The following is a 12,950-nucleotide window of genomic DNA, read 5'->3' as shown; positions in this document are numbered from 1 at the left end:
TGCATTTTTTCACTGATTTTCTCCCCTTGGGATCTTCCCAAACTCACAACAGGAGGTCAAGATACTAGAACCACAATTGGGTATGAGACTAAGTGGATGTTCATCATTGCTTTTAATACCAGATGCTCTTTTGTGAATATCTGCAATGCTGCATTTAAATTACTTTCTCAAAGATTTAAACATGATTTGAAGGAGCTTTTCAAGCAGGACCAATTTATTAGATGACTTCTCTTGAAACCCCTGTATGGTGGCCACTTAAGGAGAGTCTAAGCTAGCACAGGCACTCTGCCTGCTGTAGTTCATATCATTTACACTTTGCCCTGTCAATTTAAAAAAATTACTTTAAGTATGTAAAATTTACTGTTACATCTTGATCCAGATCCGTGTTTAAAATTTTCTTGTGGTCTAACAAGATTTTTTAATACAAGATAAAACAGTACACTTTAAGGAAAGCCCTCCCCACCCCCACCCCCAAAAAAATCAAGTTAACTGTACTATCTGTAGTATCTCATTGGCTACAACGATGTTTTATAATATTTGGATGACCCTAGATATGGCAAATTCAATTATGAAACATCCTCTTGAATTGTAGCTTCTCCTCCTCTTCCTTATCCCTCATTCTGGAATCAAGGATCCGTAGTTCTTTTTTCACTGTCTTGGTCATTCCACTGTCATATTCCAAAACTTTCTCAAAATCTGCTTTGGCCTCTGCTTCGTTCCATACCTCAGCATGAGCTTTGGCCCTCAGAAAGTAGGCTTTCACAGTGCCTGTAAAAGGAAGATACAAATTCAAGAAATGACGAAAGATAGAGTGAAATTACATTGTAGATTTGGTATATGTATGCAGAGGTTCATCTACATTTTATACATTGCTTTAGGCAAATCAAACAGGGAATCATAAAGAATAAGTTATATTCGTTAATCTCCAATAGCAGTGCTCAGAGATAAAAATAATACAATGGTGCCTATGTTCTTTTTGTCTGCTTGTGTTACAAATTCTTTACTTCTTTTTGTGTTCATCTCTTTCTGTCACATTTTCTGTGTCTAAATATAACACACACTTTCTTTGGTTGAAGTCTCTGTATTTTGGACTCTTGTTCCCACTCTTTTTCCCTTCCTCTTCCTGTGAGTCTCTCACAATATCTTCTCTTTCTTTAGTATGCTTCCCATCTTCTCTATGCCTCTCACATTCTTTCAGGATGGTTTGTGACTTGGTGGGGAACTTGGAAGTGGTGGTGTTCCCATGATCTCACTGCTCTTGCCCTTCTAGGTGGTAGAGGTTTCAGGACCAGGAAGGAACTGTGATGGAGTTGTATACCACCTAAATTTTGTTTTGATGGACTCTGGTTATTTTTGCGATTCATCAAATCAGAAATAATACTATAAACATTTAGGATCTGATTGGTTGAAGGGACAGATTGAGGGACAGTGGTCACCAGGATCTCATTGGTCAAAATTCTGAGATTTTAAAAGTGCAGTGGACTCTGGTCCTAGGATCTGATTGGTCAAAGGGACACCACAATTATATATTCCTATAATCTTACCAGCGCAAAACTTTTAATTATATAGATTGATGTTTTAATGTACTTTCTGAGATAAATTACAGTTATTATAAATAAATGTGTGATCTGAAAATCAGGGGTGATGTCAGGAAGCACTTCTTCACTGGGTAGCGGGAATCTGGAACGCTTTCCCCCAAAAAACTGTTGAGGCTGGGGGTCAATTGAAAATTTCAAAACTGAGATCGATAGATTTTTGTTAGGTAAGGGTATTAAGAATTATGGTACCAAGGCGAGTAGATGGAGTTAAGATACAGATCAGCCAAGATCTAATTGAATGGCAGAACAAGCTCGAAGGGCTGAATGGCCTACTCCTGTTCCTATGTTCCCATATTTAGCCCACATGTACAATAACGTAGAATGATGTGAACTGTGTGTATCTTTGGAATTCAGCTCAGGCTTCAGAGATTGTAAGATTTGGGTCTGGACAGTGAGGTTGCAATCCCAATCCCACCCCTGGTACAGGACTCTCCTCTAACTTCCAGGGAACACAGACACTTGCACATCAAATTAGGGAATAATGTAATGCAACGGAAGAAATGTTAGGTGCGGTTTTATAAATTGCATTTTTACAAAGTTTTCAATGTTCTATATCTTTATTATATATTTGCTGCAAAGCTGCTTAATGAGTTGGTGTACATTATCTGGGTGCCTGATTTGCCCATACCTGGATGGTTGTTGAGGATGTCTGTTGTTTGCTCCAGCACTTCATAGTACTCTTCCATCTTCAAAAGACATTGGCAGTAGTTCAGGACTAAAGTGACAATCATCTTCTCCAGTTTGAGCCATTGAATCTCCCAGGGTTTTTGCTAACATTAAATATAGAGGTTATTTTCCAACATCTTGATTATAGAAATGACGCTTTCTAGTGTGGGGTTCTCTAATGATTGTTTGGGAGTGTAAAATACAGAGCTTAATATTTATTCTTTAACATTTTCAATTCATGTAAGCATTGAGAGTGTTGGTACACATGTTATTATGTACAGTAAAATAATTGTACGTACATTGTGATGCAGTTTATAATGTGATCTCTACATTATCAAAACACATAAGGAGGCAGGTAGTGGGGGTGGAAGGGGGGTGGGGGATGGTGGAATACTCTGGGCCTCTCTATAACTACCATCAATACCATAACATAACTGGCTAACAGGAAGCATGATTCAAATTGAGGGGAGTTAATATTTTTTTTCCTGACACACATGAAATCTCATTTTCATTTGGCACTCCCTCTAGTGGTCTGACCTGGAGCTCATGGGCCAGACTTTGCTGTGGACGAGCATCTGACGGCATCTGCCTTTAGTTAGACTTATCCTTGCACATTTAGGTTTTAAAATTTTTTGCGTGGCAAGTTGCTGAAAGTGCGAGCTGATAACGTCGCAACGAGGGAAACAGGGCATCTGGGTCCTGAGTAAACAGGGCACCCAACCGTGTATCTCCTTAACTAATCAGATTGAAGGATTATAAAGTTAACAGCGCAAGGACTGAGAAGGAAGTGTAAATTAGAGTGGGTGATTTCAATGTCAAATCAGGTGCAGAAAGAGAAATAAAGAGAGGGAAGGATTGGATTATGAGAGAGAGAAAAAAAGACAGAAAGGGAACGTTATAAAAAAATTTACATTTTTAAAACCTCCAACAACCATTAAAACCTGAAGGAATGAGACTCCTCACTTGTAATAGTTAATTTTCAGTGCCAGAGAGGTTGACTGGCAGTAATTAACTATTATCACATTGTTAAAAGGATACTTAGACTGAAATGGACAAGATTTAACTTTCTGTGGCGAGTTTAGTTTGTATCTACTGTGCAAATACAGCAACTTCACATCGTTCAACGCATTTCAATGGTGAGGCAGACAGCGAGATGCTGTTTTTGTGAAGCTAATGGCGGAGTGACGCATCTCGGACAGCAACTTATGGATATCCGTTTCTAGCTACGCATCTGCCCTCACCTGAAGTTGCTGTAACATTTGCGCATAAATAACGGTGAGCGCCATTAACCTCATCGTTATTTTGACAGCAAACTTTGGCCCAATAAAAACCAGGCAACAAGTCAAGTGCTTAACCCTTGGAGCCAGAGCAACTACTAAACTAAAGGTAAAATTTTCCCTTCTTCAACTGATGGGTTTCTCCTTTAATCCTTAAAATATGTAACACGGCATTTGATGCACACAGTTTATGCAGTTTACAATCAGTCTTTGTAGATTGCTTGTGCATCGGGCCAGTAAAGGCACTCCAAGCACATAAAACTTTTTATGTAGATTGCAAGTCTTTGAATACTGTAATATAACTTTTATGTGTTCACACATACAGTAACATGGCAGCTGAGTTCTACTGCACTGTAGCTGTCTACTTAAATGTATTTAAGATAACATTAACATTGTGACCAGGGATAAATATGTGAAAGAGGATGTTACATGTGTTTCTTAAGTGGTATCAAGTGAGTGATCTTAGATGCTTCCACTATCCTTTCAGGCAATGCATTCCAGATCATAACAACTCAGTGAGTAAAAACATTTCTCCTCATCTCCCCCCTGGCTTTTTTGACAATTATCTTAAATCTATGTCCTCTGGTTACAGATCCCACCCCCCCGCCAGTGGAAATGTCAAAGTAACCCCTTTAATTATTTAAAACGAATCTATTTACAGAAGCTTATTAATGGTTAAACACACAATCACTGTTAATACTTAATTATATTAAAAGCAATTTCCATCAAAAACCTCAATCACAAAACCATTAAAAAGATTTTTTCATACATAAAAATGACAGCAGATTGTCATTCCTTTTACCAACTCTGAACTGTCTGCGATTTGTAAAAAATATTTTTTTATCCTCAGGATATGGGCGACAGTGGTAACGCCGCATTTATTGCCCATCCTTAGTTGCCCTGATATTAGATGATATTAAGAACCAACCATTTAGTGCAGGCTAGAGCCATATGTAGGCCAGCTTGAGTAGGGGCAGCAGCTTCCATAGTTACTTTTACTAGTGCGAGCCCACAATTTTCCAGATTTATTAAATTTAATTTCACAACTTGCCATGGTGATATTCAAATTAACAACCTCTGGGTTAACTACGACATTACCATACCCGCCACATAACCATACCCGCCACATAACCATACCCACTACTTTGCCATACCCACTACATTACCAGTCCCACTTGAAATTCAATTGGACCAGCCACATAAATGCTGTGGATACTAGAGCAGATCAAAGGCTGGGTATTCTGCAATGAGTGGCTCATCTCCTGACTCCACAAAGCCTCTCTACCATCTACAAGGCACAAATCAGGAGTGTGATGAAATAAGCTCCACTTGCCTGGATGGATGCAACTGCAACACTCAAGAAGCTCAACACCATCTAGGACAAAGCAGTCCTCTTGATCGGTCCACTAATCTAAACATCCATACCCTCCACCTTCGGCACATCATGGCTGCAATGTGTACTATCTACTGGATGCACTGCAGCAACAAGCCAAGGCTTCTTCAGCCACACCTTGCACACCCACAACCACCAGCTCCTAGAAGGACCAGGGCAGCAGGTGCATGGGAACAGCATCCCCTCCAAGTCACACACCAACCTGACTTGGAATTTTATCATCGTTCCTTCATCGTCACTGGGTCAAAACCTTGGAACTCTCTACCTAACAGCATTGTGGGAGCATCATCACCACACAGACCACAGTGGTTCAAGAAGAAGGCTCTTCACCACATTCTCAAGGGCAACTAAGGAAGGCAATAAATGCTGGCCTTACCAGCCACACAAGAATTAATTTTTAAAAATCATGGGACTTGTGATCTGCTGTTGAATTTAGCACCTCCTGTTCTGGCCTGTTAATCGTGTGAAGCCAATTTTGTGCATCTGCGTACTTGTGTCATCACACAAAACAGCTTCTTAATAACAAGCAGATACACAGAACTGACACTGCATCAATTCCAGCTCCACCTGCCCTATGTGCCTAATGACGCGACATGCAACTATGTCATGACAGTGGGTATCTGTCCATAACTTAGCCTCCGGCAGACCTACAGGGAGCGACTGGTGCCACAGGGAGAGTGTTCACAATATAAATCAGGAGAGTGATGCACTGAGGTTGTTTCATCATTGCTGTCAGGAACCTATAGAATTCATACATAAGCACCCTTAGGTTAATGACTATCTGTATCAATAATTCCCTTAACATTGTCTATCTCAGTAACTGCAAGCCGATACACAATAATGCCATCAGCACTCAAGATTTAACCAATAATATCCAGGAATCAGTAGAAATGGGTAGAACAATATATCAATTGGAATTCTTTGTGACTAATTCAGTTGTTCAGTGCAGTCCTGAGCATGGGAGTCCCTCTTTTAGTTTTTCAATCTATTAGATACCTTTACTTGTAGATTCTTCAAGCAGATTACTGCCTCGCGATATTTTCCCAATGCCTCTGGATACCTGGCGAGTTTGAACAGTTTGTTTCCCATGCCATGGAGAAGAGGCACAGCTTTAATTTTCTCATCATCATTCATGGCCCAGGTTTCTCGTTGGTAAGCACTTGGTGACTCAACCTAAATTTTAAAAAAAAATTTCTTTTTCACAATGAAAATCATAAGCCCTTAGTTATATTTTTTTATATTTTACCCCAAATATTTTTGTTATTGATTCAAATAGTTTTTAAAAAGCATATGGATATTACAGTTGTAATTATAATATCTATATATCTTATTAAAAATGTTAAACTGCATGCATTTTCTATCTCCAAACTTACTTCATATTGGCACACTTTGTGTCACTCTTTCTCCCTATTATAAGTTACCATTGTCCACATTTCCTATTTAATTTTCCGATGTCAACTTTGTTGATGAACTAATTGGATAACCAAAATGCTTTAAAATAAATTTTCATCCACCATTTTATTCTCAGTAACTGAAAATTATTGTGGTGATTATCTTGACTCCACCTCTACCCCACCATGGACAGTCGCAGTGCATCCAAACTGCACTGGGCCTGTCCAGATTAAGCTGCATCTAATTTGGTGTCTCATTAACATGCAGGGCCTTGAGCCAGAAAACAGGGGAACAAAATGGAGTATAGTTGCAGACTTGTAATCCAAGGCCTGGTCACCAGCTTTTGGCCCTTCTTGTCAATGCTCCTCAACAACAGCCAAAGACCTCCATGCGTAAAAATCAGTGCTTGCCTGCCAAAGATAATGGCTACTTAACTTCCAGCCTTGCAGCCGACCTCATTTGCATGGCATCATCAGGCCTGCAGATATTGCACGTGCAGACTCAGCTCTGCCCCTGCCCAGGAAGCCCCTGAATTCCCAGGGCAAGGTAAAGGGGGCAGAGATCCAGTGTAGCAGGTCTAACATTTGTGGTTGGGTAATGGCCATTCTCCAGGGCAAAGATCAAGAACATTGAACCCACAACTGCCAAAATAAAGTTTGAAACAAAATAAACAATTCAAAAAATTACACCCCAATGAGTCAGTGTATCCGAATCACCATGAGTAATGCCTAAGGAGATCTTTTAGTATCTACTAAAAATATTTGGGGCCATTTAAAAGATTCTGCAACATTGGAAGATGTGACAAATGGATTGAGAAGAAATGTCTGCATGTTGATATAAAAGAGCACAACTCTCTCTCTTTTTAAACTTCAGGAGTTATACGGGGTGATTTTAAACCCCAAGAACGGGTGGGTTGGGGGCAGGTGGGAGTTGAAAATAGTTGCTTTTTTGGGTCGCAACCGGAAAATTTTCGGACTTTGCATTCCCAGTGGGAAGCCTGAATTTTTACACGTTGACGTAATAGTACAGGTGACCTAGAGAGGAGATGAGATTGACTCTTTCTCACAGTCCAGTCCTTCTCAGATCCCACTATAAAGATTGGTTTTGATGACATCTTTCTGGTTGACGTCTTAGAAGGAGCTGGTATTACATACAAAGTATCATCATTTACCCATCCTTTTTATCAGGAAGGATTAACAAAGTCACAACATTGAACACTGACAACAGGAATAAGAAAACAGCACTGAAAGGCCTTTCATGGAAAATGGAAGAGAGGTCAAATAATCTACGGAAAGGGCTAACTTCACTACTTGAGTTCAATTGCCATTTAAGAGGTAAAAATAAATAGAACAGGTTTAACCTTTAACAATTCAATAACAAAGATGAGTGGCTGAGGTTCTTTCTGCAATTCATCCAGATCATCATATCCCAGGCTGTGATACGCAAACATGTTGGCCAGACCACAGGTGTGAATGTGCCAGTCTGTTGGATCCTTCCCTTCCACAATCCTGCGCAGGCTCTTCGCTACAGTTGGATACAGACCTGTGTGCTGTTGGGGGAGGAAGAACAGTTGCCCCAGTTTTAATCTTTTTAACAATAGCTAAGTAATACATTTTCACGAATAGAAAAGAACAGTAAAGAGAAACTCAATGGAAGACAGAAAGTCATAATTAGAGAATACATTTTTCCAAGAAACATTACAATACGAAACATGTCTCAAAATTTTGTAAAATAAAGGACTTTGAAAATTGTATTTCCATCCCTAATTTTTCATGTTTCACACAAGGTCCATATTAACGACCACAGAGCCACTGCCTGGTTGAAGGGCAGTCTGGATTTGAGTCTGGGTCTGGGTCCATGATTACTATCAGTGTCATTCTGATCACCCAAACAAGGTGCATTTATAACAAAGAAAGCTGTCTATATCTCAGTATGGAGTATCACAAAATGGGCCTGCACTTTAACAACCCCAATGAGAACTGAAATACCATTGCAGCCAGGCATTGCTAGTCATACTTGAGTGATAGGCAATCCTAGGACTTGGAGCTCAAGCCCTCCTGGCTGGGATGATCAAGCAGATGTATTACTGGTCTGCAAAACATATGGTTTTGGAGAAATGAGTAATTAACCTGATCTGCTTGAAGCTTTGGATGTTAATATCTTAGACCTGCTTCAACAGGCACAACAGCCCATCTGCAATGTACTTCTGGGAGTTAGCTCTGGAAGAGGTCACAAGCTATTTGACTATTTAAGTACTTTATTAATCTCCTATCATCTCTTGCTTAACCATGTATTTTTGCCCCTTTTTCAACTTTATTTTCCTCCTTTGCTCTACACCCATCTGGCAAAGATGACCGGCAAGAGGCCTGCTTCCTGGCCTACATCAATGTCGCTTTTGGGAAATGTTCCTCCAGCATTCAAGGAATGGGGAATTGCTGCTATGATTCCACGTCCCACTACTCCATGGGACGGTATATTGGTATAGCAATGCTGACAAACATGGCTTGTATATTGTTAGTGAAATCGTGTATTATCATTCATCTTTCAGAATAGTACCATGAGATAAAAAAATTCCTCATGGCACCTTTCACAAATACATTATGGGTGATATGGGAGGGCAGCCCATTAGAGCACGAACATGTAGAACCACATATTTGTTAGCAATGCATTGGTTTATCAGCATATTATGCTATGGAGTAGTTGGGGTGGGAGAGGCACAGTTTTAATCCCCTTCCCATTCAGTTCCTGATCTAAGTAACATTGGACAGAGGCTGCACAACCTCTCTGAGGGGTCAAAAAGAAGGATTAGATATGGGTGCTGATGATATTGTGCATTTTCTGGTGGGCAGCCTAAGAGCGCAGTAATGAGGGTCTGGAAACAGGCCACACACCTGGTCTCTCAGTGACTGACGGGAGGGGTCAGCGGGACCTAAAAATAGATCATGTGCTCAACTTTGGAGCATATTCATACAATTCCTTGCAATGGATTTTTTTTTAAATTCTCCACCTTTCTCAGCTAATTTTCTCCTTTCCTTCTTTCTTCAAGACGTTGACTCTTTGCTGGGGTACAGCTCATGAGTGCTGATTCCTCGGCCCAGTGGTCGTTCTTCATATGTGAGCCTTGACATTTTAATATTGGCAAGCTATTCAACTACTATTTCTTCTGCAAGAATGATCTGTGTAAGTTACTAGCTGGGTGACACTATATTATAAATTGTAATTCGTTACTCCTTGTTTACGAGATTAAAAAAAACAAGATTTAATCAAGTTGCACCAGCTCAGACTGCACGTAGTCTAATTAAAACAATTCTTTAGTGGAAGCTGTTACCGAGCTTCCCTAAAGTTATACCGACTGAAGCAAGGATAATTGGATGGGATCCCAGATTTATTTTAAGCACAAAGTACTTGCATTGATTTATTTTACTCTGCTAATCTTAAATCATTACAAAATATGTTTATCTCTTACAGGGGGGAACAAAAAATCTATGTATGGGTTTTTAAGTATTTTTTTAAATGTTCGCATTCACCTTTTTGAGTGCCTTGGTGTATTAAAATGACTGTAAATCATCCTTTCACAGGTATGATGTGTCCATATGTTGGCAGCTTAGCTTAATCTGCTTACTCCTGCCTAAGGATCCGAATTAATGATTAAACAGAAAAATGGATTGTGCAGCATTGTGACAGGCAGCATTACTCATCTAAAGATTAATGCAAAACACTAGGGAACTTCATTTCCTTCAGATACTGCGTCATGAATTCGTTATTTTCCCACCGAAAAACTACACGGATAGAAGCACTTACAATGACGTCACACCAGAATTCAGCAACCTCCCCGGTCCTCATGGATGATATTAGAATTTCCCAGACTTCCAGTTTAAACATGTTGCCTATAATTATTTCCATTGCTCTGCCAGCTTGCTTGCTGTCATCGATGACTGTTCGATCTCCGTCACATTTTAGAGTCCGAAAATGAAATGTGACCTATGTAATAAAAAATAAAGACGGTTACTTTTACTTTTATTTCAATGGTACAGGAGATTTATGATAGATGTCTTAATTATAACATTTTAGCTGTGGGGGGGGCTTTATTTACTCTGGATAATGCATTCATGTAAAATTCCTTCCTGTGCTATTTTGGCAGAATTGTTATCCAATTTATTTTAAGTGACTCAACAACTCTGTTAAAATAGCACACAAAGGAATTTTACGTGACCATGATTTCCAGTACATTACTGCAGGACATTAAACCCCATGATATTTAAGTTTCTGTTTCCTAGCGATTCATATGGTAATAGTTAGTTTAAAATGAATAGAATTACTTTTTACATCAAGGTAAGAATAAAATACTTATTCAGTGCTTTGATTTACAAGAATTGAGCAGTTCTAAGCTTTTTCAAAGAACATCAATTTTGGATTGACTATTTTTGTACCACTAATGAAAGCTCTAGTTAGATAACTATAAAAATTCAAAATAAAATTAAATTAAATGTTTTGGAATATAATAGAATAGTGCTTCCAAGATCATACCAAAGTTGAATTAAATTAGCATATGGAAATTAAAAATACTAATACATCATTACAGTAAATCTTTGCAATAAATTGCAACAAAATATTTCACCTATTTTATTATGTCTGCACTGACACTGTCTTTAACACAGGATTGGCAATGTTATCAATCCGTAATTATAAATTCAATTTTCAGATTGCTATTAAATAATATATAAATATAGTTGAACTTACTTTGGATCCCGTGAGAAATTTTGGCAGCTCGCCAAACCCTCCATGGAGAATTGTCTTTTTAATACCTTCAACATTTGCCAGATAGGTTTCCTCCATGATTTGTGTTTATGGAATGCTGTGTGATATTGCAGTTTACGCTCTCAGTACACACTGAGCATGTGCTAAGATTATCTGATGATCCTAGCCTTATAAAAAGGATTATGCATCAGAGGAAGCCAATGGCAAGGAGGAACAATGTAACAAGGTACTCGACTGTATTAAGAATATTGCCTGTTGAGCCTCTTAATAATGGTACCAGTTTTTCTGCTAGAAGTTAGTATTCTTCTTAATTCTGACTTTAATTCTGATGTTAGCTTCGAGGGAATGAGATTTGGGTATTAAAGAACTCAAATAAAACATTCAAATCTTGTCAGACACTACAGTTTGCTTCAGCACTCCTGAACCAAGGAGAGGCAAAATCAGCCAGGAATCTTGATCCTGATCTATTATCCAGTCACCCCCAGCGAGCAAATGTTTGTGTGAGGACATCGGGTTAAGGACATGATGGAACTCAGTTGCTGTGCCCCCACTGTCAAATTGCATGCTGAAGATGGTTATTCCCCATTGAACCATACCCCAAGAAAAGTCATGGGAGGGGAAATATTGGGAGAGAAACCCATAGCATGGAACTCAAAATGGTGGTGCTTTCCATTGCCCTGCTCGAAAACTGCCTACAATTAAAATTGGTTCTATACTCTTTCATGATTTGATCCCAGTTAGCAGGTATGCTTTGCTTTTTATGAATATCCACAGACACATGGCACCATTTTTAAAGGGACGAGCTGTTTGGACGATAACTGTGGATAGTTTTGTGCTGTGTCTTGTTACATTTTTGGGTCTTTTCTGACTCTTAGTCTAGATATTTTGGCCACTGTAATTTAGATTACTCTCACAGTTGAGTCTTATCTCCTTATGGTTTCGAGTGTAACCTCACTGACCCTGATATCTAGGTGAAGTTTCTGATAGTAAGCGAGGACTATGAACAGAAGACCTTCTTGTTAATTATTTTGGTTACTTGATTTATCCTGCACCGTCACAGGAATTTTTTTCCATTTTTGGAAATGACCAGACGATCATTACATAGACAACATTTTATATTTGTACTAATAAGCAAATTTATTGAACAAAAAATGAACCAAGTGAATATATAATAGGAATGTAATACATATGTATGCTTGCATTTGATATTACACTAACCAGCTACTCATAGATTGTAACCTTTTATTGTTTTCTTTAACAACAACAACAAATTGCATTTATATAGCGCCTTTAACATAGTAAAACGTCCCAAGGCGCTTCACCGTTAGCAAACAAAATTTAGCACTGAGCCACATAAGGAGATATTAGGACAGGTGACCAAAAGCTTAGTCAAAGAGGTAGGTTTTAAGAAGCGTCTTAAAAGAGAAGACAGAAGTAGAGAGGCAGGAAGGTTTAAGGAGGGAATTCCAGAACTTAAGGCCTAGGCAGCTGAAGGCATGGCTGGGCTGGAGGAGGTTACAGAAAAAGGGAGGGGCAAGGTCATGAAGGGATTTAAAAACTAGGATAAAATTGAGGCATTGCCCGTCCGGGAGCCAATGTAGGTCAGCGAGCACAGGGGTGATGGGTGAACGGTACTCGATGTGAGTTAAGATACGGGCAGCAGAGTTTTGGATGAGCTCAAGTTTATGGAGGGTGGAAGATTGGAGACGGGCCAGGTTTCAGCAGCAGATGAGATGAGGCAGGGTGGAGATGGCTGATGTTACAGAGGTGGAAGTAGGCAGTATTGGTGATGGAATGGATATATGGTCGGAAGTTCATCTCAGGGTCAAATAGGACGTCACGGTTTTGAACGGTCTGGTTCAGCTT

The 12,950-nt window shown here is 39.3% G+C and overlaps 1 protein-coding gene across 6 annotated transcripts; it reads right to left on the bottom strand.

The window, feature by feature from the left end:
- Nucleotides 1-562: 562 nt before the first annotated feature.
- On the bottom strand, nt 563-11,162 carry aipl1 (aryl hydrocarbon receptor interacting protein-like 1). 6 transcript variants are annotated; one of them, XM_067967927.1, is made up of 6 exons: nt 11,063-11,162; nt 10,128-10,270; nt 7,687-7,875; nt 5,931-6,107; nt 2,227-2,368; nt 563-768 (listed from the first exon to the last, which is right to left on the bottom strand). In XM_067967927.1, exons 1-6 carry the CDS (start codon nt 11,160-11,162, stop codon nt 563-565), a joined length of 957 nt encoding a protein of 318 aa, XP_067824028.1. The 6 variants fall into 6 exon arrangements, with proteins under 6 accessions (XP_067824028.1, XP_067824029.1, XP_067824027.1 ...); XM_067967928.1 differs by having other exon boundaries at nt 10,128-10,240; XM_067967926.1 differs by having other exon boundaries at nt 10,128-10,307; nt 11,067-11,162.
- Nucleotides 11,163-12,950: the final 1,788 nt, after the last annotated feature.

The sequence above is a fragment of the Heptranchias perlo genome, chromosome 28, assembly GCF_035084215.1.
Source record: "Heptranchias perlo isolate sHepPer1 chromosome 28, sHepPer1.hap1, whole genome shotgun sequence".
Taxonomy (NCBI): Eukaryota; Metazoa; Chordata; class Chondrichthyes; order Hexanchiformes; family Hexanchidae; genus Heptranchias; species Heptranchias perlo.
Note: the sequence above shows the minus strand (reverse complement) of the source record. Positions and strands in the feature narration are given on the sequence as shown.